The sequence below is a fragment of the Phoxinus phoxinus genome (assembly GCF_949152265.1).
Source record: "Phoxinus phoxinus genome assembly, chromosome: 1".
Lineage (NCBI taxonomy): Eukaryota > Metazoa > Chordata > Actinopteri > Cypriniformes > Leuciscidae > Phoxinus > Phoxinus phoxinus.
Window position 1 is genome coordinate 19,919,787 of NC_136876.1, and position 26,811 is coordinate 19,946,597.

A 26,811-nucleotide genomic window follows, 5' to 3' on the forward strand; every position below is an offset into this window, starting at 1 on the left:
AGAAAGAAACTCATACAGGTTTGGAACAACTTGAGGGTGAGTAAATGACAACACAATTTTGGGGGGTGAACTATCCCTTTGAGAGCATTGTGTAGCTGCACCTGTTTTATACAGTCTAGCTGCACAGATGAATGTTTCACATGTAGGCTACGTAATGAAAGCTGGTGAAAAACTCGTTGGAGCTTCAGTAGGACTTGTTAAAGTTGCTGTGCTATGACAGTCTCACCAACAGATGGCAGTAATGCTTTATATGAATGTAAGAAAAGTCTTATTTGGTTTTCTCTTTTCCACAGTGCACACTGTGGAAAGAAAGGAAAGCAAACATCGCATTAGTCGAAAATGAATGTTTTGTTCTGTGCCTAGCTCACACAGGCTACTCGCCGCATTGAATGTATTCTGCTTGTTGTTAATTCATTTTGAAACGCTTGACATACAAACACCAAATGCAGAAATCACAATTGTATCAATAATGAGTTTCAATACCCAACTGAAACCACACACACGCAAAACAAGGGAGTAAATAAATCACTTAGGCCTATTCTATCGGGGGCCTTAGAAACAAGTCATATAGGCTATTATTAGAAATGGGATAAGTGAGTCTACAAAACTTTTAACTAAATTTAATTTTGGGTAAAAATAAATGACAAAAATGACATTTCTGCGAGTTTGCGTGTAGGCTACTCTTGGCATTTATAAAACTGTTTGTTGTATTTTAACTGGTTTTGAGAATGTTACGGTTTATTCTCAACAAGAGTGAACAGGCTGCACAGAAAGCAACGTGAACGGAATTATTTGTAAACGAGACTCCTTTTTTTTATAGTAGTGCTTTTAGTAGTGTTGGCTGTTTTCACCAAATGACATAATATATAACTATATAACTTAATGATAAAAAAACGGTGTTGTTTTCCTTACTGCTGAAGTGTTGTTCCTATTGTCTTCCAAGTCGTCCAAATAGACATATCCGCGCCAAACTCACATCATTGATCCAAAGGCTTACTTGTGTCGGAAATTGCTTATTATGTGAGTAGCTAGGCTACTGCATTTGAACTTTGAATTTCCTTTACGACCGTTAACACATTTTTTTATGAATGAATATACTGTATGAATGTAATCCAGACTTAACTCTTTACATTTTAACATCTGCCATGCTGTTACTGTCACGTGACCTATCAGCGTCAGTTGCGTCGCTTCACTGCCATTCACAAATCTTCTACCGAGGCCTCAAGTGTCCATTAAATGCACACTTCAAAATCTCGGCGGAAGTAGTAGGTAATCCGAGCACCTTTCGCCTACTCATTTGTATTCGTACATACTACTCTGTTGGCATACTGTTTTTCGTATACTATAGAAGGGAAGTATTCGATTTTGGACACCGTGACAGTTTCAGATTGGTCAAGATGCTCCAATAAAACACTAATGTTTGGATAGAGCTACAGAGACAATCAAGGTTTTGAATGGCTTACATATAATTGTCTCTGGTTAAGGAGAAAGTGCTTACTTTCATACGCTGGTGTGATTGCAAACTATCTGTACTCAAGCACAATGTATTAAAGATTTTGCTAAAACTCAAGAGTGCCTCTTCTTCCACACATAATTTTAGTGTCTGTTTATGTGTGTTTATCTCTGTCTCTCTCAGTGTTTCACATGTGTGTGTTTTTTGGCAGACTGGAGTTTATGGAATATGTCTCATTGGTTTCACACAGAGCAGATGTGATTTATCGCAGACTAATCTACTCCACTCTGCACCTCATATTAGCCGCGTGTGTGTGTGTGTGTGTGTGTGTGTGTGTGTGTGTGTGTGTGTGTGTGTGTGTGAGAGACAATGTTTTAATTATGCCACCATAAGTCACAAAAAAAAGAGTTTCACACTTGTACACGCACATTGTTTTTTCCACAAACATTCCAGATAAATTCTGATCTTGCTCCTGAAAGCAGATACATTCCACACAAAGACTTTAAGATCCATTGTTCAAGAATGAATGAGAGAGAGAGAGCAAAACCAAGAGGGAGAGGTGAAATGTTCTTGCTAGACAACATGTCCCCTTTGCTTTGTTGTAAATAAACAGGAAAGCCTTAAAGGCGTTTGGTATCTATGGCGATATGAGACCATTATGCAATCTCAGGGTCTCCATATGAGTAGCAATAATGCAATTTCAAATACCTTTAATATCTTGCCTACCTGAAGAACAAAACATTAAGTTTCAGGCCTACCAGGAGAATATGTAAAATAAGAAAAAACACAAACAGAACAAAACCATTTTGGACACAGCCACAATCAAATTCATGTTTTAAATATTAATAAAGTCATCCGTGTGAACATTAATGACAAAGGTTGATTGAACTGTCTTAAAAAAATCTTACCCGTACATAAAATAAGTTTATTCCAGTTGTTTTATTAGTATTAGTATACTTCTTTTAAACTAAAAATAAGAAAGTATACTGTCAGTCTTCTTTTTATGTTTTTCTCAGAAATATACTTAAAAATACACTTATACTTGACTTATAGAGACAGAAAAGTATATGTGGCCTATACTATAGCCTACTCAATCTTTTGTATACTTGGCTTTTTGTTCTGTTTACTCTTTTGATTGACTATAAATAGCCTACTTTTTTTTTTCAAATAGTTTTACAAACTGTCTTATAACCTTTTTGACAACAATAGACAATATTGATTTTTAAAGAAAACATATATTCTTTGAGTAAGTGATTTTTCGTGTAGTTCAGTCAGCAGTAGTTTACCTACAAATCTACTTACCTCAAAACTCTTTCCCCGCCATTGACGGAATTCTCGAAATGTAATCTAACCCGATCATCAGTCAAAACTGCCTGACGTTACACCGAATGAAATGTCGACCCAGGAGTCAGGACAAGGTACGACTTTGAATATTTTTGATAGATTCGATCTCCTACGATTATTTACATAATGTGAGTGAAACGGCTTCTCGAACAAGAAAAAAAATATAGGGCCGGACTTGATTGTGATCCGCCCTAGCTCGCGTCAATAAACACATCACCAGAGAAGAGAATGCAAGAGGGAGGGGAAGATATGTTGATAAAAGAGTATGAGGACACATGGATTTAAAAAAAAAAAAAGAATTGTAGGCTACATTTTTATTTTATGCTGACTTTAATATAGTCAGATCATGCAGGGATCTTAACAAATGTTACATTTGTAACACAATAATTCTTATTACTTAGGCCTACGTTCTTATTACACTTACCATGACGTGGGAAAATATATTGTAAATTAAAAATACGTAAACCGTTGTTCCACATAGACCTAAATGGTGGTAGTCAAAAAAAGGCCTATATATATTGATATGAATATATAAATGTATTCATGCCGCAATGCATGCTGGGATTCCACAAATCAGCAACATTTGAAATTGTTTCACTTTTCAATGTGCTAATCAAATGTTCCATATAGTACATAAAATATTGCCTTTTGTACAGTAGGCTATTGATAATTTATTTTTTATTTATTTTTTAAGCTGTTTTCCATTCTCTATCTAACTCTTTAAATTTAATTTTAAGAGTAGGCTACTTATAAAAAATACTTTTATTTCACTTTAAACATAGTTTAGGCTGTCCAAACACTAGCTGGGCTACATTGTCACTCTTTAAGAAGTGACGAGGTCAAAGGTCATGAAGAAGTTAAACTGTTCTGGTAAGTATTAAGTTAAAGGGACTAAAACAAGTCACATTTATCATTTAAAAAGCATTGGGGAAAAAAAGAAAACATTTTTTTTTTAATCCAAAGTAACAACTTGGGATTCTACCTCATACCGCAAAGGGCAAAAATATATTAATTCCACACTACTCATACATAATCGATAGGCCAGTTGTCCAATAGCTTTTTATAAAAATAAATAAATCTAGCTAATCTGTTTAGCTCAGTAATCCTGCCCCGTGATCTGACCTCTGACCTTTAGTGAAGCGCTCATGGAAGACTGATTCTCGAGCAGTACTGATGTGGACTAGTGAGTCAGAACAAAACTCGCCCACCCAAAAGAAGTCCCTGAATTCTGATGTAAATGTACAGTCAAAAAATATATCACAATGATCTACTAGTGAGTAGTGAGATGAAATTTGACTTCTTTGCTAAAAATTTTACTTTGCTGACTCCCATTGACAATTCAACAGACATTCAACATTTTGGCACTTTCAAAACAAATACTGACAAATGAACACTCAGTAATAATATTTTATTCGACAGATAGAATCTTATTTAATAAATCGATCAACAAGCTCCTTGCTATCACATCTAATGTGTAAAATGTATTATTTGAGCTGTAATAATGTAATATTACTATGATGAGTGAAGGGGGGTTTAGCATATTTTATAACATTGCAGAAATGTTCTGATGAGGTTAGCATGAATACATATATCATTTTTTGAATTATATATTTTATTTTTCAGGGTATTTTTAATCCTCCTTTTTAATATTAGTTTAACTATAGGTCTCACACACTTTAATGTTCTTTTTAAAATATTTATTACTTATAGAAGGCTTAAAAGCTAAAATCAAACTTGGCAAATGTTGCAGTTTTGTGTCGTTTTTTATTTTATTTTATTTTATGATAAAAATACATTGCATATTAGTTTAAGACTACTTTAATATAACCTACCAGTTATTTTCACAACAATTCTAGATCATTTTATTTCAGTTTTAATTAATAGATATTTTCAATTAAATTCAAGTTATGTTTATTTAGAGCTCTTTTCCCAATACATGAATGCATGTTTAAATATTACAATCAAAAAGCCAGAAGTGACTGAGTCAAGGTAAACTAAAATATATTGCTATAATATTGCAACTGAAACATAGGCTAAAATTTGTGCTACTAATATAAAACATTGTAGTGCAATACATTACTTGCGACCAAAATCTAATGTTGAGAAAACGTCTGCAGTTGCTGATCATGAAAGTGATGGACAGCAGAATGTCGGTTGTGATGCACATCGGGGTAACAGCTGTACAGTCTGTGACTTTATGCGAGACAAATACAGTCAGTCTCAGAAGGTCTGGGGGGGGCAGGAGGTTATTTGAGGCTCAGTGTCACACAAATATGCACAGAGATAAACATGCACACGCTCACAAACATCTGCGGAAGAGCGCACATATTCACACACCCAAACCATACACAAGCTCACACACAATAGATCAGATCTTTATCACACACCGTCTTCCTGTTATCTTATTTAAGGCCCTGTGGCTTGTGCTTGTGCGCTTAAGAAACTCTTTGTTCATGCTTGATTAAACAGCTAGAGCTGTGACTGTACGAGTTTAGTCTTTAGATGTCTTTCAATCACATCTCAAAAACCAGTGTAAACAACATAATTTGTGTCACAAAATTGTAATTTTTTTATATAATATTGCAGTATTTTTTTATAAACGATTTATCCGTGCACCTTGTTGTTGTTTTTTTTGTTTGTTTTTTTTCATGTGCCGCCTTAATCTTTATTCAAAATAACGTCCTTTTTCTCTTGCAGCATCTGATGTGTTCACTGGCACGAGGGCGGGGCAACCTGTCACTCACATCATGACATCACAGCAATAGCAAATCACAACCATCCAATCAATTCCCTATGGGCAATATTAAGTCCCGCCCTACATTTTTTCTTGTTTGTGAAGCCGTTTCACTCACATATACGTAACAATAGGGAAGAAAAGACTATCACAACTGCATGCCAACTTTACATTTAAAAATCTTGTTTGCTTCTTTCACTTTCAGACATTCAGGATGACAGAGTTTGTCTACATCGAGAAACAGGGTGTTGCCGATTTGTTCCAGTTCCTATAAATTAGTCTAATGTATGTTTTTAATCGTTGTCATCCTCCTATAAGAAGCACCTGACTGACTCTACTTTATATTTCATGTCTTATGAAGCCATATGATTGCTTGAACATACCTAAAGTTTCAATTTACTATAATTTTTTATAATTAAAATATAAGTCCTCATAATATGCATTTAAACTGCATGTGTGTTTGGATGATTTTTGGTAAAAGTGTTGCATCATGGGTGCACTTCAACATTTTGTTTTCAACATCTTTTCTTAGATGTTAGCTTGATTTTCTTCAGTTCTATTCATCAGTTCATTGAATTTCACACTCATTTTTAACATCAACAGGCTTGGAGGGACAGAGCATGACAATATCCAGACGATATCTTACTGCCATTGAAAAGTGCTGTGGGTTTGTGGACAATCTATGCGTGTCTGTTTATATGTGTGTTATGCTAGCAGGCTAATGGAGGCTAAATCATGAAAAGGGAGGGTGCAAACTCTTCTCTCTGTTACCATACGTGAGATTTATCTGCTCTTAGTGCTTTAACTCTTGCAAACATGAGCGCTGAGTGCCTGTACATCATGCTTTAGCGGCAATAATAATAACAAACTGTATAGCACCTATGCTTAAGTGTGCTTAAAGTAAATGTGTGTACTAGCAGAGAGAAATACCTTCTCATCCTCACTGTCTTAGGGGTATCTTTCAGTATGTGACCTTCTATGTTTGCCAAGTATTCAAGTGATTTTATTTGTAAATATCTTTGCTTTGGCTTCAGTAATAATTTCTAACGTAATACTGAAGCACATGATAATTCAGCGATTGTTTTGCTCTGTTGGAAAAAATATATCTTCCTTTTGGAGTAATAAAAATGCATGAATGAAATTGTAGGAATTAAGAAAGTAAATGGTTTAAATAATTTATCATTTATATTTTCAGCAAAAGTAAAAAAAACAATTCAATTTAGTAAACGCCATACACTGTTTTTTAAAAAGCTAAAGAAAATGCTTCTATTTTCTGCTAAAAGACATTTTCCATTAAGTTTACAGACATTATCTTTAACTCTAAAACGCAACACTGCCAACTAACAATAAAACACAGCTAAAACACCGCATATTTCCACCGTTTTCCAGCAGTGTTGTTATTGTTAATAAAACTAAGGCTACTAAAAATGCAGATGTAAGTAGCAAAAATTAGATAAAGTGCATAAACATAAAAAAAATGAAGTGAGGTACGTAACGTAACTGTATAACTGTGTTTAACTGCCATTGAGAATGAAGTTTATTGAGTTGAATCTTCATGCATCAAAATGTCAAGCTCATCTAAGGTCATGCCGTACAATGCCAACTCTGAGCTGATACACTTTACTGGGTCTTACTGTCTCTCTTCTCCCACAGGAATGCAGGGGCGCATAATTAATTGAATTAATTCAGCACATAAATTCCAGTTATCAAGGGAGCGAGTCAGATATGAAGTGAGGGAGTGCATCCATCTGTCCGGGTGGGCCGCAGCAGAGCAGGGCACCCTCACAGACCAAACAAAAACAAACTGCATGATAGATCGTAAATGATGGTCAAGCACAATGTAATGCTACAAACATTCATGATTATTTATTATAGCTAGAGGTCAGGGGTCTGAAAAAATCCAGTATTGCTGTTTTTAAAGCAGACCTTCAGAGATCCACCGTTTGGTTCAAACTCAGCCGAAAAGTGTAGATCTGTCAGTGCCCTTGAGAAAGAGCCTCTTGGCCACTTTATGCTCAGCGAAGAGGGGAATTTTAATCAGGATGCTTTAGTCCAGGAACATATTTGTCACCTTCCCAAAAACAAATACAAACAACACGACTCCCTTGAGTAACAACGCAATAAACTTTCCTTCCATTTCAGGAACACCAAAGACCTCCAACTGTCAGTGGAACTTCATGCGGTGATAGGGAATGAATGGACTTCTGGGACGTTTACAGGGTCGTGGGATTGCATCAGGCTGGCATTTATTTGGTCAAAAACAGTAATATTGTGAATTATTACCATTTAAAAACATAGCGGCACAAAAAAGGCATGATGAGTTATGCAAGCATGGCTGGGAGCATCAGAGCAACTGCAACAATGAGCAATTAAAGACATTGTTTTGGATTGTTTTATGCAAAATGGCTGAAAAAACAAACACAATCACTAGTGATACGATTAAATTGCTTACCAGTTTTGACCAATAGGTGGCACATATAAAGTTTGGTGTCAATATGCCAAAGCACTGCAGAGTTACAGCCTCCGAATCAGCTTGGCATCATGACAAAAAGTTCTTTAATGCATTATTTGAGAATGGTTTGGTCTATCAAAAAGTTTTTAATAGGAGCCAATTGAGACAATTTTGGTTAAAATAAAATCAGACCGACATTCTCGGAGGAATCTAAAAAGAAGTCTTTCAAAGAAATAAAAAATGGCAGACAGCAGATTCGACCATCTATGGCATAATTGGTATCCTTATTCTCGGGATGATTCAAGCTTAAGGAATCTTTAAGACCAGCATAAAAATATGCTAAATTAATCGCTATTCGCATTCTTTGAATTTATAAATTTTGTTCCAAAAAATTTACAGCACATTCAGGGCACGGTGCCGATTACACACCAAGTCTTGTAATGATATGCAAATGTTTTAAAATGTCAAAGTGCCAAAATATGGGCCGATATGGGAAAATTGGTATTCGACTCGGTATGGTGCAATGAATCAAAAGATATCATACTAGTTTTATGATTTTTGGCCAAATCATACAAAAGTAAAAAAGCCATTCATATCTCCTGAACAGTAGCACTATGCCAAATTGTCAAATTTATTCAAACATTATTAAAGAACGGTTTGGTTTATCAAAAAGGTTTTAATAACTTTTTGAAATCTAACTTGGTGAAAATCTATAGGACGAGTTAGAAAAAGTTTTTTTTTTTTTTTTTTTGGAAAGTTCAAATTGGCTGGAAAATGTTCATGATGCTGACGTTGCATTTGAAATCAATCAGAGGAAAACAATAATTTTGGCAGTTAGTGGCACTAGGGATTGAGTTGGAGACTCCAAAAATTCTTTGGTCAAAAAAGTTGCTTTATTTATGTGATGGCAAAGTTGAATATTTAGGATCATTACTCCAGTCTTCAGTGTCACATGACCCTTCAGAAATCATTCTAATCTAATATGATGATTTGCTGCTCAAAAAACATTTATTATTATTATTATCAATGTATTATTCCACACATTTTGTGGAAAGCATGGTACTTTTTGATAAATAGAAAGAACAACTATTTGAAATAGATATATTTTGTCACATTATAAATGTCTTTGTCACTTTTCATCAACTTGATGGGTCCTTGCTGAATAATAATAATAATAATAATAACTAGAACGTACATTTCCAGAAGAAAATGTGAATGGTGCTTGCAGTGGCAAAACTCGACACTCGGTTGCTAGAGTGTGGTACATGATTGCATACGAGCCAACAACCATGTCTGTACGATGTTCTGCTGCTGAGGTATGGCTTATTCATGTTTTGGGTTGGTTGCTAGGGTGTTCTGGGTGGTTACTAGGGTGTTTTGGGTGGTTGCTAGGCAGTTGCTAGGGTGTTCTAGGTGGTTACTAGGCAGTTGCTAGGGTGTTCTGGGTGGTTGCTAGGGTGTTCTGGGTGGTTGCTAGGCGGTTGCTAGGGAGTTCTGAGGTATTTTGGGTGGTTGCTAGGGTGTTGCTAGGGAGTTCTAAGGTATTTTGGGTGGTTGCTATGGTGTTACTAGGGAGTTCTGAGGTATTTTGGGTGGTTGCTAGGGAGTTATGAGGTATTTTGGGTGGTTGCTATGGTGTTGCTAGGGAGTTCTAAGGTATTTTGGGTGGTTGCTAGGGTGTTGCTAGGGAGTTCTAAGGTATTTTGGGTGGTTGCTATGGTGTTACTAGGGAGTTCTGAGGTATTTTGGGTGGTTGCTAGGGAGTTATGAGGTATTTTGGGTGGTTGCTATGGTGTTGCTAGGGAGTTCTAAGGTATTTTGGGTGGTTGTTAGGGTGTTATGGGTGGTTGCTAGGGTGTTCTAAGGTGTTTTGGGTGGTTGCTATGGTGTTGCTAGGGAGTTCTAAGGTATTTTGGGTGGTTGCTAGGGTGTTGCTAGGGAGTTCTAAGGTATTTTGAGTGGTTGTGTTATTAAACGAGTGCATTATAATGAGTGCACGAGGCCTGCGGCCTCGTGCCTATAGCCTATGGTTGCTAGGGTGCTGTAACTGGTTGCTATGGTGTGGCTATGAAGATTTTAGGCCATTACTTATTGGCTGCTGGATAATATAAATCCTCTGAGGGAGAGAGAGGGGGAGACATGCAGGGGTGTCAGGCCCTTTGTGTCTGTGTGTGTGAAAAATGACAGTTGGGATTTGAATTTCTGAAAATTCCGCAATGTTAAGTCAATGGGACTTTTTTGGCCGCTTTTTCGTCCGCTGTGCGAACATCGTACACCCGATCGCTTAGAAAAGATATAGCACACCTCTCCTCAATGGGCCGGTCGATTTGACACCTCACTCAGGGGTCTGTGACAAACGGTGCGGGGCGAGTTTCGCGCCAAAAAAGCGGCAGAATAATAAGAATAAGAACTAGAACGTACATTTCCAGAAGAAAATGTGAATGGTGCTTGCAGTGGCAAAACTCGACACTCGGTTGCTAGAGTGTGGTACATGATTGCATACGAGCCAACAACCATGTCTGTACGATGTTCTGCTGCTGAGGTATGGCTTATTCATGTTTTGGGTTGGTTGCTAGGGTGTTCTGGGTGGTTACTAGGGTGTTTTGGGTGGTTGCTAGGCAGTTGCTAGGGTGTTCTAGGTGGTTACTAGGCAGTTGCTAGGGTGTTCTGGGTGGTTGCTAGGGTGTTCTGGGTGGTTGCTAGGCGGTTGCTAGGGAGTTCTGAGGTATTTTGGGTGGTTGCTAGGGTGTTGCTAGGGAGTTCTAAGGTATTTTGGGTGGTTGCTATGGTGTTACTAGGGAGTTCTGAGGTATTTTGGGTGGTTGCTAGGGAGTTATGAGGTATTTTGGGTGGTTGCTATGGTGTTGCTAGGGAGTTCTAAGGTATTTTGGGTGGTTGCTAGGGTGTTGCTAGGGAGTTCTAAGGTATTTTGGGTGGTTGCTATGGTGTTACTAGGGAGTTCTGAGGTATTTTGGGTGGTTGCTAGGGAGTTATGAGGTATTTTGGGTGGTTGCTATGGTGTTGCTAGGGAGTTCTAAGGTATTTTGGGTGGTTGTTAGGGTGTTATGGGTGGTTGCTAGGGTGTTCTAAGGTGTTTTGGGTGGTTGCTATGGTGTTGCTAGGGAGTTCTAAGGTATTTTGGGTGGTTGCTAGGGTGTTGCTAGGGAGTTCTAAGGTATTTTGAGTGGTTGTGTTATTAAACGAGTGCATTATAATGAGTGCACGAGGCCTGCGGCCTCGTGCCTATAGCCTATGGTTGCTAGGGTGCTGTAACTGGTTGCTATGGTGTGGCTATGAAGATTTTAGGCCATTACTTATTGGCTGCTGGATAATATAAATCCTCTGAGGGAGAGAGAGGGGGAGACATGCAGGGGTGTCAGGCCCTTTGTGTCTGTGTGTGTGAAAAATGACAGTTGGGATTTGAATTTCTGAAAATTCCGCAATGTTAAGTCAATGGGACTTTTTTGGCCGCTTTTTCGTCCGCTGTGCGAACATCGTACACCCGATCGCTTAGAAAAGATATAGCACACCTCTCCTCAATGGGCCGGTCGATTTGACACCTCACTCAGGGGTCTGTGACAAACGGTGCGGGGCGAGTTTCGCGCCAAAAAAGCGGCAGAATAATAAGAATAAGAACTAGAACGTACATTTCCAGAAGAAAATGTGAATGGTGCTTGCAGTGGCAAAACTCGACACTCGGTTGCTAGAGTGTGGTACATGATTGCATACGAGCCAACAACCATGTCTGTACGATGTTCTGCTGCTGAGGTATGGCTTATTCATGTTTTGGGTTGGTTGCTAGGGTGTTCTGGGTGGTTACTAGGGTGTTTTGGGTGGTTGCTAGGCAGTTGCTAGGGTGTTCTAGGTGGTTACTAGGCAGTTGCTAGGGTGTTCTGGGTGGTTGCTAGGGTGTTCTGGGTGGTTGCTAGGCGGTTGCTAGGGAGTTCTGAGGTATTTTGGGTGGTTGCTAGGGTGTTGCTAGGGAGTTCTAAGGTATTTTGGGTGGTTGCTATGGTGTTACTAGGGAGTTCTGAGGTATTTTGGGTGGTTGCTAGGGAGTTATGAGGTATTTTGGGTGGTTGCTATGGTGTTGCTAGGGAGTTCTAAGGTATTTTGGGTGGTTGCTAGGGTGTTGCTAGGGAGTTCTAAGGTATTTTGGGTGGTTGCTATGGTGTTACTAGGGAGTTCTGAGGTATTTTGGGTGGTTGCTAGGGAGTTATGAGGTATTTTGGGTGGTTGCTATGGTGTTGCTAGGGAGTTCTAAGGTATTTTGGGTGGTTGTTAGGGTGTTATGGGTGGTTGCTAGGGTGTTCTAAGGTGTTTTGGGTGGTTGCTATGGTGTTGCTAGGGAGTTCTAAGGTATTTTGGGTGGTTGCTAGGGTGTTGCTAGGGAGTTCTAAGGTATTTTGAGTGGTTGTGTTATTAAACGAGTGCATTATAATGAGTGCACGAGGCCTGCGGCCTCGTGCCTATAGCCTATGGTTGCTAGGGTGCTGTAACTGGTTGCTATGGTGTGGCTATGAAGATTTTAGGCCATTACTTATTGGCTGCTGGATAATATAAATCCTCTGAGGGAGAGAGAGGGGGAGACATGCAGGGGTGTCAGGCCCTTTGTGTCTGTGTGTGTGAAAAATGACAGTTGGGATTTGAATTTCTGAAAATTCCGCAATGTTAAGTCAATGGGACTTTTTTGGCCGCTTTTTCGTCCGCTGTGCGAACATCGTACACCCGATCGCTTAGAAAAGATATAGCACACCTCTCCTCAATGGGCCGGTCGATTTGACACCTCACTCAGGGGTCTGTGACAAACGGTGCGGGGCGAGTTTCGCGCCAAAAAAGCGGCAGAATAATAAGAATAAGAACTAGAACGTACATTTCCAGAAGAAAATGTGAATGGTGCTTGCAGTGGCAAAACTCGACACTCGGTTGCTAGAGTGTGGTACATGATTGCATACGAGCCAACAACCATGTCTGTACGATGTTCTGCTGCTGAGATATGGCTTATTCATGTTGTTCGGGTGGTTGCTAGGGTGTTCTGGGTGGTTGCTAGGGTGTTGCTAGGCGGTTGCTAGGGTGTTCTGGGTGGTTACTATGGTGTTCTGGGTGGTTGCTAGGGTGTTATGGATGGTTGCTATGGTGTTGCTAGGGAGTTCTAATGTATTTTGGGTGGTTGCTAGGGTGTTGCTAGGGAGTTCTAAGGTATTTTGGGTGGTTGCTAGGGTGTTCTAAGGTATTTTGAGTGGTTGCTAGGGTGTTGCTAGGGAGTTCTGAGGTATTTTGGGTGGTTACTATGGTGTTCTGGGTGGTTGCTAGGGTGTTATGGATGGTTGCTATGGTGTTGCTAGGGAGTTCTAATGTATTTTGGGTGGTTGCTAGGGTGTTGCTAGGGAGTTCTAAGGTATTTTGGGTGGTTGCTAGGGTGTTCTAAGGTATTTTGAGTGGTTGCTAGGGTGTTGCTAGGGAGTTCTGAGGTATTTTGGGTGGTTGTTAGGGTGTTATGGGTTGTTGCTAGGGAGTTCTAAGGTATTTTGGGTGGTTGCTAGGGTGTTGCTAGGGAGTTCTAAGGTATTTTGGGTGGTTGCTAGGGTGTTCCGGGTGGTTTCTAGGCAATTGCTAAGGTTTTCTGGGTGGTTGTTAGGGTATTTGGGTGATTGCTAGGACATTTCTAGGCGGTTGCTAGGGTGTTCAGGGCGGTTGCTAAGGTATTTTTGGTGGTTGCTATGGTGTTACTAGGTGGTTGGTAGTTTTCACAGATGGTTACTATGGGGTTAGGGCTAAGGTTAGGCACTTGGCCGCAGAGTATTTAAAATCTCTATTAAACGAGTGCATTATAATGAGTGCACGAGGCCTGCGGCCTCGTGCCTATGAGTGAGTTTTTATAGAGTATTTAAAATCTCTATTAAACGAGTGCATTATAATGAGTGCACGAGGCCTGCGGCCTCGTGCCTATAGCCTATGGTTGCTAGGGTGCTGTAACTGGTTGCTATGGTGTGGCTATGAAGATTTTAGGCCATTACTTATTGGCTGCTGGATAATATAAATCCTCTGAGGGAGAGAGAGGGGGAGACATGCAGGGGTGTCAGGCCCTTTGTGTCTGTGTGTGTGAAAAATGACAGTTGGGATTTGAATTTCTGAAAATTCCGCAATGTTAAGTCAATGGGACTTTTTTGGCCGCTTTTTCGTCCGCTGTGCGAACATCGTACACCCGATCGCTTAGAAAAGATATAGCACACCTCTCCTCAATGAGCCGGTCGATTTGACACCTCACTCAGGGGTCTGTGACAAACGGTGCGGGGCGAGTTTCGCGCCAAACTTTGTCCAGAATAAAAAGAAGAAGAAACAGAAGAATAACTAGAACGTACATTTCCAGAAGAAAATGTGAATGGTGCTTGCAGTGGCAAAACTCGACACTCGGTTGCTAGAGTGTGGTACATGATTGCATACGAGCCAACAACCATGTCTGTACGATGTTCTGCTGCTGAGATATGGCTTATTCAAGTTGTTCGGGTCGTTGCTAGGGTGTTCTGAGTGGTTGCTAGGATGTTCTGGGTGGTTGCTAGGCGGTTGCTAGGGTGTTCTGGGTGGTTGCTAGGCAGTTGCTAGGGTGTTCTGGGTGGTTGCTAGGCAGTTGCTAGGGTGTTCTGAGTGGTTGCTAGGGTGTTCTGGGTGGTTGCTGGGCGGTTGCTAGGGTGTTCTGGGTGGTTGCTAGGGTGTTCTGGGTGGTTGCTATGGTGTTCTGTGTGGTTGCTAGGGTATTTTGGGTGGTTGCTAGGGTGTTATGGGTGGTTGCTATGGTGTTGCTAGGGAGTTGTTAGGTATTTTGGGTGGTTGCTAGGGAGTTCTAAGGTATTTTGAGTGGTTGCTATGGTGTTGCTAGGGAGTTCTGAGGTATTTTGGGTGGTTGCTAGGGTGTTATGGGTGGTTGCTAGGGTGTTCTAAGGTGTTTTGGGTGGTTGCTATGGTGTTGCTAGGGAGTTATGAGGTATTTTTGGTGGTTGCTATGGTGTTGCTAGGGAGTTCTAAGGTATTTTGGGTGGTTGCTAGGGTGTTATGGGTGGTTCCTAGGGTGTTTTAAGGTGTTTTGGGTGGTTGCTATGGTGTTGCTAGGGAGTTCTAAGGTATTTTGGTTGGTTGCTAGGGAGTTCTAAGGTGTTTTGAGTGGTTGTGTTATTAAATGAGTGCATTATAATGAGTGCACGAGGCCTGCGGCCTCGTGCCTATAGCCTATGGTTGCTAGGGTGCTGTAACTGGTTGCTATGGTGTTACTAGGTGGTTGGTAGTTTTCACAGATGGTTACTATGGGGTTAGGGCTAAGGTTAGGCACTCGGCCTGCGGCCTCGTGCCTACGAGTGAGTTTTTATAGAGTATTTAAAATCTCTATTAAACGAGTGCATTATAATGAGTGCACGAGGCCTGCGGCCTCGTGCCTATAGCCTATGGTTGCTAGGGTGCTGTAACTGGTTGCTATGGTGTGGCTATGAAGATTTTAGGCCATTACTTATTGGCTGCTGGATAATATAAATCCTCTGAGGGAGAGAGAGGGGGAGACATGCAGGGGTGTCAGGCCCTTTGTGTCTGTGTGTGTGAAAAATGACAGTTGGGATTTGAATTTCTGAAAATTCCGCAATGTTAAGTCAATGGGACTTTTTTGGCCGCTTTTTCGTCCGCTGTACGAACATCGTACACCCGATCGCTTAGAAAAGATATAGCACACCTCTCCTCAATGGGCCGGTCGATTTGACACCTCACTCAGGGGTCTGTGACAAACGGTGCGGGGCGAGTTTCGCGCCGAACTTTGTCCAGAATAAAAAGAATAAGAATAATCGTAATAAGTATGAGCAATAACAATACTGTTGCCTTGCTAAAGCAAGCACCAGTAACTAGAACGTACATTTCCAGAAGAAAATGTGAATGGTGCTTGCAGTGGCAAAACTCGACACTCGGTTGCTAGAGTGTGGTACATGATTGCATACGAGCCAACAACCATGTCTGTACGATGTTCTGCTGCTGAGGTATGGCTTATTCATGTTTTGGGTTGGTTGCTAGGGTGTTCTGGGTGGTTACTAGGGTGTTTTGGGTGGTTGCTAGGCAGTTGCTAGGGTGTTCTAGGTGGTTACTAGGCAGTTGCTAGGGTGTTCTGGGTGGTTGCTAGGGTGTTCTGGGTGGTTGCTAGGCGGTTGCTAGGGAGTTCTGAGGTATTTTGGGTGGTTGCTAGGGTGTTGCTAGGGAGTTCTAAGGTATTTTGGGTGGTTGCTATGGTGTTACTAGGGAGTTCTGAGGTATTTTGGGTGGTTGCTAGGGAGTTATGAGGTATTTTGGGTGGTTGCTATGGTGTTGCTAGGGAGTTCTAAGGTATTTTGGGTGGTTGCTAGGGTGTTGCTAGGGAGTTCTAAGGTATTTTGGGTGGTTGCTATGGTGTTACTAGGGAGTTCTGAGGTATTTTGGGTGGTTGCTAGGGAGTTATGAGGTATTTTGGGTGGTTGCTATGGTGTTGCTAGGGAGTTCTAAGGTATTTTGGGTGGTTGTTAGGGTGTTATGGGTGGTTGCTAGGGTGTTCTAAGGTGTTTTGGGTGGTTGCTATGGTGTTGCTAGGGAGTTCTAAGGTATTTTGGGTGGTTGCTAGGGTGTTGCTAGGGAGTTCTAAGGTATTTTGAGTGGTTGTGTTATTAAACGAGTGCATTATAATGAGTGCACGAGGCCTGCGGCCTCGTGCCTATAGCCTATGGTTGCTAGGGTGCTGTAACTGGTTGCTATGGTGTGGCTATGAAGATTTTAGGCCATTACTTATTGGCTGCTGGATAATATAAATCCTCTGAGGGAGAGAGAGGGGGAGACATGCAGGGGTGTCAGGCCCTTTGTGTCTGTGTGTGTGAAAAATGACAGTTGGGATTTGAATTTCTGAAAATTCCGCAATGTTAAGTCAATGGGACTTTTTTGGCCGCTTTTTCGTCCGCTGTGCGAACATCGTACACCCGATCGCTTAGAAAAGATATAGCACACCTCTCCTCAATGGGCCGGTCGATTTGACACCTCACTCAGGGGTCTGTGACAAACGGTGCGGGGCGAGTTTCGCGCCAAAAAAGCGGCAGAATAATAAGAATAAGAACTAGAACGTACATTTCCAGAAGAAAATGTGAATGGTGCTTGCAGTGGCAAAACTCGACACTCGGTTGCTAGAGTGTGGTACATGATTGCATACGAGCCAACAACCATGTCTGTACGATGTTCTGCTGCTGAGATATGGCTTATTCATGTTGTTCGGGTGGTTGCTAGGGTGTTCTGGGTGGTTGCTAGGGTGTTGCTAGGCGGTTGCTAGGGTGTTCTGGGTGGTTACTATGGTGTTCTGGGTGGTTGCTAGGGTGTTATGGATGGTTGCTATGGTGTTGCTAGGGAGTTCTAATGTATTTTGGGTGGTTGCTAGGGTGTTGCTAGGGAGTTCTAAGGTATTTTGGGTGGTTGCTAGGGTGTTCTAAGGTATTTTGAGTGGTTGCTAGGGTGTTGCTAGGGAGTTCTGAGGTATTTTGGGTGGTTACTATGGTGTTCTGGGTGGTTGCTAGGGTGTTATGGATGGTTGCTATGGTGTTGCTAGGGAGTTCTAATGTATTTTGGGTGGTTGCTAGGGTGTTGCTAGGGAGTTCTAAGGTATTTTGGGTGGTTGCTAGGGTGTTCTAAGGTATTTTGAGTGGTTGCTAGGGTGTTGCTAGGGAGTTCTGAGGTATTTTGGGTGGTTGTTAGGGTGTTATGGGTTGTTGCTAGGGAGTTCTAAGGTATTTTGGGTGGTTGCTAGGGTGTTGCTAGGGAGTTCTAAGGTATTTTGGGTGGTTGCTAGGGTGTTCCGGGTGGTTTCTAGGCAATTGCTAAGGTTTTCTGGGTGGTTGTTAGGGTATTTGGGTGATTGCTAGGACATTTCTAGGCGGTTGCTAGGGTGTTCAGGGCGGTTGCTAAGGTATTTTTGGTGGTTGCTATGGTGTTACTAGGTGGTTGGTAGTTTTCACAGATGGTTACTATGGGGTTAGGGCTAAGGTTAGGCACTTGGCCGCAGAGTATTTAAAATCTCTATTAAACGAGTGCATTATAATGAGTGCACGAGGCCTGCGGCCTCGTGCCTATGAGTGAGTTTTTATAGAGTATTTAAAATCTCTATTAAACGAGTGCATTATAATGAGTGCACGAGGCCTGCGGCCTCGTGCCTATAGCCTATGGTTGCTAGGGTGCTGTAACTGGTTGCTATGGTGTGGCTATGAAGATTTTAGGCCATTACTTATTGGCTGCTGGATAATATAAATCCTCTGAGGGAGAGAGAGGGGGAGACATGCAGGGGTGTCAGGCCCTTTGTGTCTGTGTGTGTGAAAAATGACAGTTGGGATTTGAATTTCTGAAAATTCCGCAATGTTAAGTCAATGGGACTTTTTTGGCCGCTTTTTCGTCCGCTGTGCGAACATCGTACACCCGATCGCTTAGAAAAGATATAGCACACCTCTCCTCAATGAGCCGGTCGATTTGACACCTCACTCAGGGGTCTGTGACAAACGGTGCGGGGCGAGTTTCGCGCCAAACTTTGTCCAGAATAAAAAGAAGAAGAAACAGAAGAATAACTAGAACGTACATTTCCAGAAGAAAATGTGAATGGTGCTTGCAGTGGCAAAACTCGACACTCGGTTGCTAGAGTGTGGTACATGATTGCATACGAGCCAACAACCATGTCTGTACGATGTTCTGCTGCTGAGATATGGCTTATTCAAGTTGTTCGGGTCGTTGCTAGGGTGTTCTGAGTGGTTGCTAGGATGTTCTGGGTGGTTGCTAGGCGGTTGCTAGGGTGTTCTGGGTGGTTGCTAGGCAGTTGCTAGGGTGTTCTGGGTGGTTGCTAGGCAGTTGCTAGGGTGTTCTGAGTGGTTGCTAGGGTGTTCTGGGTGGTTGCTGGGCGGTTGCTAGGGTGTTCTGGGTGGTTGCTAGGGTGTTCTGGGTGGTTGCTATGGTGTTCTGTGTGGTTGCTAGGGTATTTTGGGTGGTTGCTAGGGTGTTATGGGTGGTTGCTATGGTGTTGCTAGGGAGTTGTTAGGTATTTTGGGTGGTTGCTAGGGAGTTCTAAGGTATTTTGAGTGGTTGCTATGGTGTTGCTAGGGAGTTCTGAGGTATTTTGGGTGGTTGCTAGGGTGTTATGGGTGGTTGCTAGGGTGTTCTAAGGTGTTTTGGGTGGTTGCTATGGTGTTGCTAGGGAGTTATGAGGTATTTTTGGTGGTTGCTATGGTGTTGCTAGGGAGTTCTAAGGTATTTTGGGTGGTTGCTAGGGTGTTATGGGTGGTTCCTAGGGTGTTTTAAGGTGTTTTGGGTGGTTGCTATGGTGTTGCTAGGGAGTTCTAAGGTATTTTGGTTGGTTGCTAGGGAGTTCTAAGGTGTTTTGAGTGGTTGTGTTATTAAATGAGTGCATTATAATGAGTGCACGAGGCCTGCGGCCTCGTGCCTATAGCCTATGGTTGCTAGGGTGCTGTAACTGGTTGCTATGGTGTTACTAGGTGGTTGGTAGTTTTCACAGATGGTTACTATGGGGTTAGGGCTAAGGTTAGGCACTCGGCCTGCGGCCTCGTGCCTACGAGTGAGTTTTTATAGAGTATTTAAAATCTCTATTAAACGAGTGCATTATAATGAGTGCACGAGGCCTGCGGCCTCGTGCCTATAGCCTATGGTTGCTAGGGTGCTGTAACTGGTTGCTATGGTGTGGCTATGAAGATTTTAGGCCATTACTTATTGGCTGCTGGATAATATAAATCCTCTGAGGGAGAGAGAGGGGGAGACATGCAGGGGTGTCAGGCCCTTTGTGTCTGTGTGTGTGAAAAATGACAGTTGGGATTTGAATTTCTGAAAATTCCGCAATGTTAAGTCAATGGGACTTTTTTGGCCGCTTTTTCGTCCGCTGTACGAACATCGTACACCCGATCGCTTAGAAAAGATATAGCACACCTCTCCTCAATGGGCCGGTCGATTTGACACCTCACTCAGGGGTCTGTGACAAACGGTGCGGGGCGAGTTTCGCGCCGAACTTTGTCCAGAATAAAAAGAATAAGAATAATCGTAATAAGTATGAGCAATAACAATACTGTTGCCTTGCTAAAGCAAGCACCAGTAATAATAAGTATGAGCAATAACACTAATGTTGCTTTGCCTATAGGCAAGCACCATTAATAAAAATAAGTATGAGCAATAACACTAATGTTGCTTTGCCTATAGGCAAGCACCATTAATAAAAATAAGTATGAGCAATAACACTAATGTTGCTTTGCCTATAGGCAAGCACCATTAATAAAAACTTAGAGACACCAAACTTTTGATTGGTAGTGTAAATGTGTTAAACTTGGGATCAAAACACTCTGCCATATCCAATCATAAACAAGCCAAAATAAAAATGAAATGCTGTTGGCAGATACTGTACAGAAGTGAAGTTTTCTGGGCAAATGGAGTGGGACTAAGCCCGTTTTTACAGGACGACAGAAAAAAAACTCACCATTATTAATGCACTGTGTTGAAAACAAGTGTTTATGTAGCTCAACTGCTATGGCGCTTGCAACCCAAGTTCATGGCTTAGATTCCCAGGAAACTCACTGTAAGACGCTTTGAATAAAAGTGTCTGCCAAATGAGTTGAAGGCTGTGCGCAACAAATGAAGTGCATGTGAGGACCCGAATAGGTTTGTATTTGTTTCCTAACAGAATTTAGAACTTAGAACATTAGATCGTATTAAAATTACACAACAAATGTAAAAATCTTAATGAGACCATGTATTACACCTTAATGGTTAGTGTTTAAATTTTATTCTTAATATAAAAAGAGTGCAAATTCTGCACAATCTGCAAGGTTTAGTAAAGATCCAAAACAGACCATCTGTACATGAACATACTAAAAAATAATCCACATTTTGGGTTTCTGGTGTTGTAAGACTATGATGAAACACTGGGCAAAACAGATTTACAAAAGAATAAATAATATTAATGAATAAAACTCTAACTGCTTTGTGTTATAATGTAGCACCTTTACACTCTTAGAGGTATGAGGAATTAATTGAGACAGAAATGCATTCCCTTGCTTTATCGTGTGTGAATTTCCAGTGTTAAGAATCGCTTAAATAATAACAAATGATACTGCAAACAACTTGACTGGTAATATATTAAAATACAAAGTTGTCTCTGTATGCTTTAGGTAAAAGCACTTAGTTTGAAATATGGCATACAATAACATGCTTTGAGTGCATCCCTGGAAATAATGTGATTTTTTTTATATTATTTTTGATAATACTTGACCAGTGAAAAAAACAAAACAAACTATGATTAGTTTATCAGCTGCTTCATGAAATCCAAGCCTCAATTTCAGCACTGAATCCACAGCATAGCAGAAAATGGCAACCGCTTTTTTTTTGGTGATTCAAAAAGAAAGGTGATATGTAGCACAGGTTTTTCTCTTAAGGATTAGTGATCATGGGAAATATAGTCTTTTTAAGCCATTCTCTTCCACCTTTTACTAGTTCTGTGTGGAAGAGGCTGTTTACCACTGCATACTGACCCAGTATCATACTAATACTCAGTTTCTCTGACCAATGTTCAAAAGATGTTTCATGCTTCTGATGTTCTGAACTTCCTGATTTACACGGTTTTCAAGTCCCACTTCTAGAATTTTTGGAGCTAGAAGGCTGAATGTCCAGCAGGTGCAAGAGAACCTACAACAATCCTGCGAGCATCTTCTGTGTCAGGATTGTCCCTTTCCTCATGACTTTGAGCAGAGAAGGAGAACAGCAGGTTGTGAGAGGTGATTAGTGCCGCAACTCTTAATGTCCCGGGCCGGGACACACATAAATTAGAATTCATATGGGTGAAATTGCTTCCATCTGAACATCTATCTGTGAGAGAGCGAACAAAAAAAGACAGTCAAGATACTACATTACTGTTACCATTCTAAACATGTATCAAACCTTGTATTTCATTTAGTATTTTGCAAATCTGACCTGTGCATGTTTGTGTTACATGAGAAGAGCTCTCATGGCAGATTTGCTGATACGATTACGTTGTTTTCTCCTCCTTTTCGGGGGGTGAGGAGGTGGCCTGTTAGGTTTGTGTGGAGAGTGATGTTGCAGAGGAGGGGATGTGGTTTCTGTTTGCAACAAAAGAAAAAATCAATCTACGTATATTCTATCAGTAGCACCTCACTGCAGAACACGAAATCCAGGGGGAGGAGTTGGATCCAGATCCAACTCCTCCCACCTTACATATACCTAAACGTACCAATCTCCACCCCTTAGATCTGGATCCAACTCCGCCCCCTGGATCTCGTGTACTGCACGTTTATGTAGGCTTATGCATGTGTTACTTTCTGTTCCTGATGTGTAGGTGTCTGGTAGAATATAAGTCAACTGAGATATATTTATAGGCATTGGCTGAGAGAAGAATCAAACTGAACATGGTTCAAATATGCCTTTGTTCTCAAGCACCACTTACATCAAGTGGGCAATTTACTTAAATCTACTCAAATCTATCTATCTATCTATCTATCTATCTTTCTATCTATCTATCTATCTATCTATCTATCTATCTATCTATCTATCTATCTATCTATCTATCTATCTATCTATCTATCTATCTATCTATCTATCTATCTATCTATCTATCTATCTATCTATCTATCTATCATCTCACATACAAACCGCAACCCTGTAAAGTGTTTCTGTGGAACATCTGCCAAGTCAGATATTTTTGTTTATTGATTTGAGTTTATAAATTTATTTGACAAATAGAGCTAAAATCGATTTGAAATAACATAAATGACAAAATAAAGTGAACCTTTGTGGTGAAGCATTTGGTTTCTTAATGCAAGTTTAAGAAAAACATACATTCTAAAAAAATTTGGGTCAAATATGGACAAACCCAGCCGTTGGGTTAAATTTTTTAATTACATTTTTAACCCAACGTTTGGGGTTTGTCCATATTTGACCCAAAATTGGGTTGAAACAACCCAGCATTTTTTTTAGAGTGTATATTTTTAAATTAGAGGGCCATTCACATAGAAGAAAAAGTTCTGCTACTTGAACAACTTCTATTAATTTCTACCAGAAAATGATAAAACATGGAAAAACCTCATTGTCTGTTCATTTGTGTATTTTACCTGTCCGCTGTGTGGTTGTATAAGTGTGTTGTTGTTTATGATGGAGTTGCTGTAGTTTCTCGTCCGGCTGTTGTACTTTGAGGTGATGTTTGTGTTTCTGCTCATCTAGGAGTTTGTGCTGTAGCACCTCCTCCTCCTCCTTGGCCTTTCTGTCCATTTGTCTCTGCTCTCGCTCCACCTCCTTCGCCTCTACGTCTGTAGTCTCACCTCTCACATTCGGACCATTCTCCTCTACATCTCCCAGATTCTGATTCGCTTTTCCTGTGGCATTGAAAGCAAGTTGGTCTGTCTGATTGGTTGTTCGCAATTGTTCTATTTCTTGCGTGAGGTTTGACTGGTGTTTAAAAGTCTGATTGGTTAATTCCAATGGCCCCATATTATATTCAGATGTCTGATTGGTTGTACGTTTGTTGGCATTACTCTGTGATTTAAATTGCGTAGCGTTGTGCAGTGACGAATCAGTTTCTCCTTGCTCGGTATGATTCGGCAGTGGAGCCGTTGTTCCCTGTGCTGATGTGCCATTCGTGTTGCCGTGTCTCCTTCCGTCCACAGGGTGACGGTGATTACCTTTACCCCCTCCATACTGCGTCTCGTTCCGATCCCAGCCGTCACGGCCGAAATGGAAAGTGTCTGGTGCTCCCGATTCAGAGAACCTCTCTTTGGGCAGCCAACTGTGGCTAAGCAGGTCCTCCAGGCTTAACCTCTGGTTATGTTTGAGTTCATCACTGCGATGGAGCTCATCTTTGGGTCGAGTTTTCCCCAAACGATCCCGTGCATCCGGTTTTTGGCCGGATGATTTCCGGCGCTGGGCAGGCCGAGGAGCCGTCTGACAGCGGCACTCTACATGGTCGACGACAGAGACAACGGCCTTATCGTAGAGCGGTCGCTTGTTCACATATTGTATCTTCATCACCTGAGAATGAAGAGGAGCGGAAAGTGAAAGTGGTACATATGCTCTCACAGAAAAAGGTACAAAAGCTGCCACAGGGTTATTACCCTTCTAAAATGTACACCTTTGTACCATGTTTACCCCTTAAATGGTGCATATTTGTATCTTAAAAGGTACATAGCACTTTCAGGGCCCTATCTTGCACCCAGCGCAATTGACTTTGTACACCGACGCATGTATCATTCCTATTTTGCACGTGACGCACAGAGGACTTTTCCCTCCACAGACGCACATCGGTAAATTAGGGAATGAACTTGCGCTCGGGGAAAACAATTCCGCCACAGACCTGGAAAAACCGCGTTATTCAGATGCTATTTTAAGGGCGCATGCTTGGCCATAATGTAGCGTGTGCACAACGCGAATACACTTTGCTTCTCTCATCTACACAGACGCAGCAGTTCACATTTTTGCAAACCATACATAATTACAAGGAAAAATATCACCACAGAGAGGGAGATCATTGTGGTGTCCATGAAGATGTGAAAAAATAAATCTAGCTTACACATTTGCCCAAATTATTTAGGCTAATTGTAGCAATGACGGATCAAACCTGTTTGATCAATATTGGCAAGACACATAGGTATATAAGGACATCTGACAAAGTGGGTTGTCCGTCAAGAACCAGGAAACAAAATTCTGAAGACTGTGAAGTCACCTTTACCATCATGTAAGTTGCGTGCGCCTGGCAAATCCGCCGTTATAATAGCAATCCACCATGGAACAAGCGCGCCTGCTCTTAAAGGGAACGTGAGATGACTCTCTGATTGGTTTATTGCACGTTACGCCCAAACCACACCTATGAATAATGAAGCTACTTCAGACCAACCCATTTTAGATTTGTGTCAGGCGCACGAGTAATTTATCCCGCCAGTATAATAGCAACAGCGTTTCGCGTTTGATAGTTTAGTTTCAGATCGTTAAAATAGGGCCCAAAGTGTAGTAGGACCTAAATGGTTAATATTAGTACATTTTGAAAGGGTACCGCCCCAGTGACAGCCTTTGTACCTTTTTTTCTGAGAGTGTACGGTAAGTACTGTATAACAATTTCTTGTGTCAACATTACATCACAATACAGAAATGCAACAGTATGTATTGTGGATAGCGACTATAAGTACGGATAGTGTAAGTACGCACTTGAAAAGAGTGTGTGTGTGTGTGTGTGTGTGTGTGTGTGTGTGTGTGTGTGTGTGTGTGTGTGTGTGTGTGTGTGTGTGTGTGTGTGTGTGTGTGTGTACCTGTAGGTATCGTGTGTGTGTAAGTACAGGAACACATTGCAGGCTCTTGGTGTTACAGCAGCCCGAGCACTGCACCTCCACGCACGGAGGCCACAACAGGAAATCTGCATTGCTACGGTCCAACATGGAGCGTGTGACCTCGATGACCTCGGTCCTGACCTTACAGATGGCTTGCTGAGCGGGCTGAGCATCTGCAGACAAACACGGAAACACACAGACACAAATTAACTACGTGAAAAAAATATAGCAATCAGCCTCGATTTTTACAGGTACTTGCTCACGGGCCCGGTGTCAAAGGCTTCTTGATGTCCCCCCATCGCAAAAATCTCAAGGAATAGCCTTCCTGATATTGTCCGAGGCTCAGACTCGCTCTCCCAGTTTAAAACTAGACTAAAGACGCATCTCTATAGCAAAGCATTCACATGATGCATCTCATACCTTTTATACTACAGTTAAATCAGATCAAATGCATTCATATTATGAACAGCAGCTATGCTAATTATTTCCCATCTGCCTTCTTTTGTTGTTATCTCGGGACGCCTGTCCCGAGATAACTCAAATAGAGTTCGTCAGCTCCAGTTACGTATCCAGCCTCTCATGGAGACTTCAGATGCCCCAAAGAGACGACTCGACGCCTGTGACGAGACGACCCAACACCGGCGATATGTTATGCCCTAAATTTATGATTAACTAACTGTATTTTTGTATGTACATTCTGAAATGCATTTTCTGTAAAGCTGCTTTGAAACAATATATATTGTGAAAAGCGCTATACAAATAAATTTGAATTTAATTGAATTGAATAATACAAACAAGCCAAGAGAAGAAGAACAAAGAACTAACCTAGAAGACTGCGTGGCAGACGGTTGCTGGTGTCGTTTTCATGATGATTGTCTGGCTCAACCTCTGAAGAACAAAATAACAGCAACTTTTAAACATCACCAGTAGCAAAATAGTGGTGACGGCAGACCCTTGTAAGAAATTGCAACTTGTTTCTATTTTCTAGGGATGAAAGTAACAAGAGAACTGGCACATCACACCATGCATTGGTTAAGGTTTTTCTTGTGGTTTTGGAAGGGCTCTTTGCACAGTACATTATGTCACATGAAGCTAAAGCACTTAAGTAACTCTGCATAAGAGTGTAATGTCTTAAATCTAAATGAGGACAACATACAGTTCAAAGTCAAAGACAAAAAGTTGCTTTGTAATAAGCATTCAAGATGCATTCTATATTAAGTGTGTGATACAGGGGTGTTGTAGCCCAGTCATAATTAACATTTTTATTAAAGGACAATAATTGCCTCCAGGAATGTCAGAAGTATTTTGAGACTTCATCAAAAAACACTTAAAATTAGTTTAAATTTGATTTGACAGCTACAGTACAGGTCAGTTCAGTCACTAAACCCATAAATTAGGCCTAGAAAAGAAGATAAAAAGAAGATAACAGAAAACAGAGGAACTTTACACACACATTAAATGTCGGTCTGTGTGCCAAAGAAGA

General features: G+C 41.1%; 1 protein-coding gene and 1 long non-coding RNA gene across 2 annotated transcripts in view; one reads left to right on the plus strand and one right to left on the minus strand.

Annotated features, from left to right (window-relative positions):
* LOC307004141 overlaps positions 1 to 18,502 on the plus strand; it is a 107,898-nt gene extending 89,396 nt beyond the window's left edge. Inside the window, exons 2-5 of the long non-coding RNA XR_013798922.1 lie at positions 12,844 to 13,182; positions 14,872 to 15,007; positions 16,451 to 16,565; positions 17,740 to 18,502. This is a non-coding gene — a long non-coding RNA (uncharacterized lncRNA). The remainder of the gene's footprint in view (positions 1 to 12,843; positions 13,183 to 14,871; positions 15,008 to 16,450; positions 16,566 to 17,739) is intronic.
* Positions 18,503 to 20,757: 2,255 nt separating this feature from the next.
* pdgfbb (platelet-derived growth factor beta polypeptide b) overlaps positions 20,758 to 26,811 on the minus strand; it is a 14,219-nt gene continuing 8,165 nt past the window's right edge. Inside the window, exons 2-6 of the mRNA XM_079623119.1 lie at positions 26,154 to 26,281; positions 25,311 to 25,501; positions 23,127 to 24,039; positions 21,973 to 22,118; positions 20,758 to 21,867 (exon numbers count right to left, since the gene is read on the minus strand). Of these exons, the coding sequence (XP_079479245.1) occupies positions 21,988 to 22,118; positions 23,127 to 24,039; positions 25,311 to 25,436 (1,170 nt within the window). The 5' untranslated portion in view covers positions 25,437 to 25,501; positions 26,154 to 26,281 and the 3' untranslated portion in view covers positions 20,758 to 21,867; positions 21,973 to 21,987. The remainder of the gene's footprint in view (positions 21,868 to 21,972; positions 22,119 to 23,126; positions 24,040 to 25,310; positions 25,502 to 26,153; positions 26,282 to 26,811) is intronic.